The sequence below is a fragment of the Rhincodon typus genome, chromosome 30 (genome assembly GCF_021869965.1).
Source record: "Rhincodon typus isolate 14 chromosome 30, sRhiTyp1.1, whole genome shotgun sequence".
NCBI lineage: Eukaryota > Metazoa > Chordata > Chondrichthyes > Orectolobiformes > Rhincodontidae > Rhincodon > Rhincodon typus.
This window is the reverse complement of record NC_063361.1, coordinates 3,447,736-3,453,954: the sequence shown is the minus strand read 5'-3', so window position 1 is coordinate 3,453,954 and position 6,219 is coordinate 3,447,736. Positions and strand designations below refer to the sequence as shown.

General features: G+C 42.2%; 1 protein-coding gene across 1 annotated transcript in view; it reads left to right on the top strand.

The window, feature by feature from the left end:
* The window catches only part of ace (angiotensin I converting enzyme (peptidyl-dipeptidase A) 1), a 157,334-nt gene that overhangs the window by 130,870 nt on the left and 20,245 nt on the right, over positions 1-6,219 (top strand). Inside the window, exons 16-18 of the mRNA XM_048614805.1 lie at positions 1,825-1,968; positions 3,267-3,458; positions 5,779-5,876. Of these exons, the coding sequence (XP_048470762.1) occupies positions 1,825-1,968; positions 3,267-3,458; positions 5,779-5,876 (434 nt within the window). The remainder of the gene's footprint in view (positions 1-1,824; positions 1,969-3,266; positions 3,459-5,778; positions 5,877-6,219) is intronic.

Genomic DNA, 6,219 nt, shown 5'->3' with positions numbered 1-6,219 from the left:
GTTCATCCAGCACTACATCTTGTTATCCCTTAGGTTTAGATCCTGTTACAAGGGAAACATTCTCTCAGCCTCCATCCTCTCAAACTCCCCTCAGGATTTTATATTCTTCAATAAGATCACCTCTCTGTTCTAAAAGTGGGCCCAATTTGTTCAATCTTTCCTCACAAAAGAGCTTCTTCATCCCAGGAATCAGTCAGGTGAACTTTCTCTGAACTGCTTTTAATGATATAATGAAAGCAGAAATGTACACCTTATTCTAAATGTAGTCTCACCAATGCATGTCCCTACACGATTGTAGCAGAACATCACAATTCTTATATTCCATTCCCCTCGTAATAAATGAAAATCTTCCATCTATCTCCTAATCACATCCTGAATTCTAATGTTTTATGATGCCCATACCCAGACATATATCCAGCTCCTGCTGGAAGGCCAGGTTTCAGTAATCCCTCTCCAGTGAAACAATATGTTTTTGTTATTTCTTCCCACTAAAGTGGACAAGTTCATATTTTCCCACTTAAAACTCACCTGCCAATTTTTTTGCCCACTCACCCAACCTGTCTACATCCCTTTGAAGATTTCTTCTATCTTCTTCAAAACTTAATTTCCTACCTATCCTGCTACCATCAGCAAATTTAGCTTCCATACGTTTGGTTCCCTCATCCAAGTCATTGATATAGATTGTGTATGGATATAGAGTCCCTGAGACCAGCTGCCCTCTGGTATCACAAACAACTGCAGCCTCTCAGCTACTGCCATCATCAAAATGAGCTAACAATACAGATGTGGGATGTGGCTTCCTGAATTGAAGCAATCAGTGGCATAGTTGACAGTATATGAACTACACTGAATCACAGAACCCTGCAGTGTGGAAGCAGTCCATTTGGCCCATCAAGTCCACACTGACCCTCCAAAGAGCGTCCCACCTAGACCCAGCCTCCCTACCCATCCTTTCAACTCCCATGGCTAAATCACCTAACCTGCACATCCCTGAACACTACAGGCAATTTAGCACGGCCAATCTACCTAGCCTGCACATCTTTGAACTAGGGGAGGAAACCGGAGCACTCAGAGTAAATCCACGCAAACACAGGGAGAATATGCAAACTCCACACAGACGTTCACTGGAGGGCGGAATTAAACCTGGGTCCCTGGTGCAGTGAGCCAGCAGTGCTAACCACAGAGCCATCGTGCCACCCCAGCACAATAAACAAATGATCAGTGTCATTGCTTCAGCTCCTACTCCCTCTTACCTGTCAGAATAATCTTTCCTTCAATAGACCCATGTGAGCCCTGTTCAAAAAGCCCTCTGCAAAAAAAAGGCATTTCCTCCACCCCGAGTGGTAAACCTCACAATTCACTAATTCAAGAAACTATCCTGCACTCTTACTATGGCCGTCACTTTACTTTAAACAGCTCTCGTATCATGGCTTCAATGTGAACTGTTTCTTAGAGCTATACCAGTTCACTCTTACAGATATAATGCTAATGAATCTTTCCCCACACCCTTCCTATAATTATGTGCAACAAATATTCCATACTTCATTTGTATACAATTGGTTAAATAGGTACAGCCTTACAACCCTCTCATACGCAGACACTCCTGCAGTATACACAAACTAATTTTTCAGGGTTAGACAGAATTATTGGAATAAATATGACTTTTTTTGGAAGGGTTTGATGAAGGAGAAGGTATTGAGCTGATTTTCACTCTGATGCCTAGTGTGACTGAGTGCTGAAACCCTGCAGGTTCCTGCTCATTACCAAGACCCACAGCTTCATTGCCTTAGGTATCACACTGTCTGACCTGTCAATTACCTACAGATCTAACAGAGATCATGGCAACTTCAAACGACTACAACGAGCTGCTGTTTGCTTGGAAAGGATGGAGAGATGCCTCAGGAAAGAAAATGAGGACCAACTTCAAGAGATATGTGGAGTTAAGCAACAAAGCAGCAAGACTGAATGGTGAGACGCACTCTGGTGTAGGAGGGAATGGGATGTTATTCTAGAAGCACGTACAGAAATTTAATTTGCTGAATACTTCAGTGACTGTTACGACACTGCATCTTGTCCCCGTTGTTTAACTGCAATCATCCAGAGTTCATCCAGCCTGGATTAGACTGTCAACTCCTTATTCAAAAGAAATGTAATTTCAAAGTGTGTAATGTTAATGCTCTGTTTTCAATGTTGGAATCAAAACTCCCAGGATAGGGACAGCATGGGTTTAGATACTGAGTAAAGCTCCCTCTAGACTGTCCCCATCAAAAACTCCCAAGACAGGGAAAGCACGGGGTTAGATACAGAGTAAAGCTTCCTCTAATCTGTCCCCATCAAACACTACCAAGACAGGGACAGTGTGGGATTAGATACAGAATAAAGCTCTCTCTACTCTTTTAAAGTAAAAGTAATAGGGAACTAAAGGGGAGGTGATGGCCTAGTAGTATTATCGCTGGACTGTTAATCCAGAGACCCAAATAACGTTCTGGGGATCCGGATTCAATTGCCACCACGGCAGATGATGGAATTAGGAATCTAATGATGACCATGAATCCATTGCCGTTTGTCGGAAAAACCCATCTGGTTCACTAATGTCCTTTAGGGAACGAAACTGCCATCCTTACCTGGTCTGGCCTTCACGTAACTCCAGACCCACAGCAATGTAGTTGACTCATAACTGCCCTCTAGGCAACTAGGGATGGGCAATAAATGCTGCCTAGCCAGCGACGTCCTCATCTCGTTAATGCATAAAAAAAAAAGCTCCCTGAACACTGTCCCATCAAACACTCCGAAGACAGGTACAGCATGGGGTTAGATACAGAGTAAAGCTTCCTCTACATTGTCCCCAATAAACACTGCCAGGACAGAGCCGGCACAGGGTTAGTAAAACTCCTTCTACTCTGTAACAAAATTAGAAATTGCTGAAAAAAATCTTTCTAAACTTGTTCTACACTGTCCCCATCAGACACTCCCAGGATACGTACAGCTCAGTTTATATTTGCAAGAAACACATTTTGAACTTTTCTACCTGAACCAGTCACCCTGTGACCATGGAGACTTAACAAGAAGAGCTCCATGGATTTAGCTATTACAGCTAGTTGTTAGGTTTGTCAAAAATATAAGGGTCTTATTGCATCACCCAGTCATAATTTCAATGTGCTCATGCATTGCCCTCCCAGTATGAGGGGAGATAAAGAAACTTGATTTAGTGTGTGCTTTACCTTGGAATGATACAATCTCTATTTTCTTTCTCTCTCTGTTTCCAGGTCACGCTGATACAGGAGCTTTCTGGAGATCCCTTTATGATTCCAAAACTTTTGAAGCAGATTTGGAGAATATTTACAACGAGCTGAAGCCCTTGTACCTGAACCTGCATGCATATGTCAGGAGAGCATTGCACAAGAAATATGGAAACACATACATCAACCTGAAGGGTCCAATCCCAGCCCATCTCTTGGGTAATGAAGACATTTAAAATATCAACTTATTCTGGGTGTCGTTGTCGTACCTATCTGCCAGATACTTCCTTTCTTCAATTCCACAGCTGCCCCTGGACAAGTTTATTCGGTCATGGGATGTGGGTGTCACAGCTGAGCCAGCATTTGTTGCCTATTCCCTAACTTCACTGGAGAAGGTGGTGATGAACTGCCTCTTGGCCCACTGCAGTCCAGTTAGTATACGGACTCCCATGATGTTATTTGGGAGGGAGTTCCAGGATTTTTTGATGAAGGATCAGCGATTTGTTTCCAAGTCATTGGTGGGTTAGAGGGATTCAAACAGGAGTTTGCAGTAAAGATGAACACAGACTTGGAACAACGCCCATTCAAGCACTTTGAAACAGATGGCGATGTAAAAAATGAAGTGATCACTGGCAAGGACAGAGACTGCAATGTTTTTTTTTAAATTACAAGAGAGTTGATGACAGTGGCATTGAAAAGAAAGAAGTCAGTAATTGACGGGTTGAGGGCATCAGGAAAAGTGGTTAATTGAGAAATAGACGACAGCATTGGAAAGACAAAGGCCTCAGCTATAGTTTTCTATTCAATTCTGGGTGCCACATGTTAGAAAGGATATCAATGTCTCTGACAGAATGCAAGGAGGATTTACCAGAGAAATGCCAAGGATAAGGAACTTCCATTGGAGGGAGTGACCAGAGAAACAAGACTTAGAAGTGGCTAAGAAGACAAAAGATCCAGTCGTTCAAAATAACGATAAAGGTTTGGGAAAGTAAACAGGGAGGCTTTTGCGTGGTGCAGGGGTAGTGTCCCACCTGCTCCAAAGGTATGTAATAACATCTCTGAATGGGTTGATTAGAAAAATAGGTTAATTTAAGGAAGGGAATTGGGTCCCTCCTGTGGTTCAGTGGTAGTGTTCCTACCCCTGTACTGAGAGGACCCAGATTGAAGTCCCACCTCTTCCAGATGGGTATAATAACATCTCTGAACAGGCTTGTTAGAAAATACAAATAAAGTGAACAGATCCCTACCTCTCCCTCACCTTTAATGATGTACATTATCCTTAACAGGCTTTACATGTAAATTATTTAATTGGAAGCCTGGGCCATTTACTGGTGGTGGTTAATAGATGGAAAAAAAATACCATGGGCGATTTGGTGATGGAAGAAAAACCAGTTCTGTAAGAGCACTTCTGGACATAAAAAGAAAGATAAACAGGGAGGAATTTTTTTCAGTGATGGAAGGACACAGACATAATGCAACTCACAAATAAACCAGAAATGGAAAGATGGAAATCTGTGGCGAGATGTGTGGAATCCACTGCCAGCAAGGCTGGTGGGAGCAGATTCAAGAGTGACTTTGAAAAGGAAGTTGAATAACTACTCGTAGAATTAGTATTTGCAGGACAATGAGGAAAGCAGAGGAAGTGGCACTGTTTGAATGCTGCTTTCCAGTACCTGCCATGGGCTAAATGGTCTCCCGCACTTTTAAGAAAACGTTTATATGCCACCTGGGAATGTTTTAAGAAATTTGAACAAGGGAGAGAGAGAAAAACTGGCAGGTTTGAAGAAATTTTGGGTTTTCAAAGTTGAGAGTTGATTGAAAAAGTGCAATGGGTTTGTGGGTTTTCATACACTGCATTGTTGAATATAAGAGCAACAAAACGTGTTGAATTTATACTTTGGTTGTTATGTGCAGTTGTGGAAGCTATAGAAATGGTCCTGTGAAGATTTAACTTGAATAATATAGCACGGGAGATAGCCTGAAAAGTTGCATTTATGTAGCACCTTTCAGAACATCTGGCTATCCTAAAATTGTTTTGCATCAGCAAAGCATTTCTCAAACATGTACATTGTCAAGTTGCGTGCATCAAACTCCCAGACACAGTGATGTGATAATGAGCAGATAGGCTGTTTTGGTAAGTTGATTGATGAATAAATATTGACCAGAGCTTTGGGAGATCTTCCGTGCTCTTTTTCAAATACTGTCATGAGATTTTTACAAGGGAGGACAGACAGGGTTTCACAAAATACAGTGCCTAAAACAGTGCAGCACTCCCTCTGATGCTCAGATCACACTGGAGTGTCAGCCTAGATTTTGCACTGAAGTTTCTGGAGTGGACTTGAACCCGTAACTGACTCAGGAGATTGAATGGTCTCAACTGAGCCATGTAGGATGGAAGGACAGTTTTATGGCTGTAGCCATAGATGTTCTGAGTTGGTACCAGCATAAATAGAAGTTTGAAGAGTTGTCTAATCAATGCACAATGTGAGAGTATTTCTGCCTTCTGCATCTGGTTAATATTATCATTCTGCTGTGGCAGGGAATATGTGGGCCCAATCATGGAACAATGTCTACAAACTGTTGATACCTTACCCCAATGCCAGCCACGTTGATGCAACACCTCAAATGATTGCCCAGGTTAGTCTCTTTCTTGGCACTTGTCTCCTCCATCACCCTCTCCCCCATCTCTAGCTTCTTTATTTCGGCTGGAGCTAACGAATCTGTTTAAGATCGTGGCATCATATTCCACTAAGCGATAACAGTGAGAAATTTAAACATTAAGATTGGAATATAACCAGCAGTGAGACAGGTCCCATTCGAATCCCAGACTTTGTGATCCTAATTGACTGGGGAGGTGATGGCCTTGTGGTATTATTGTTAGACTATTAATCCAGAAACTCAGCTAATGTCCTTGAGACCTGGGTTCAAATCCCGCCATGGGAGATGGTGGAATTTGAATTCAATAAAGAATCTGGAATTA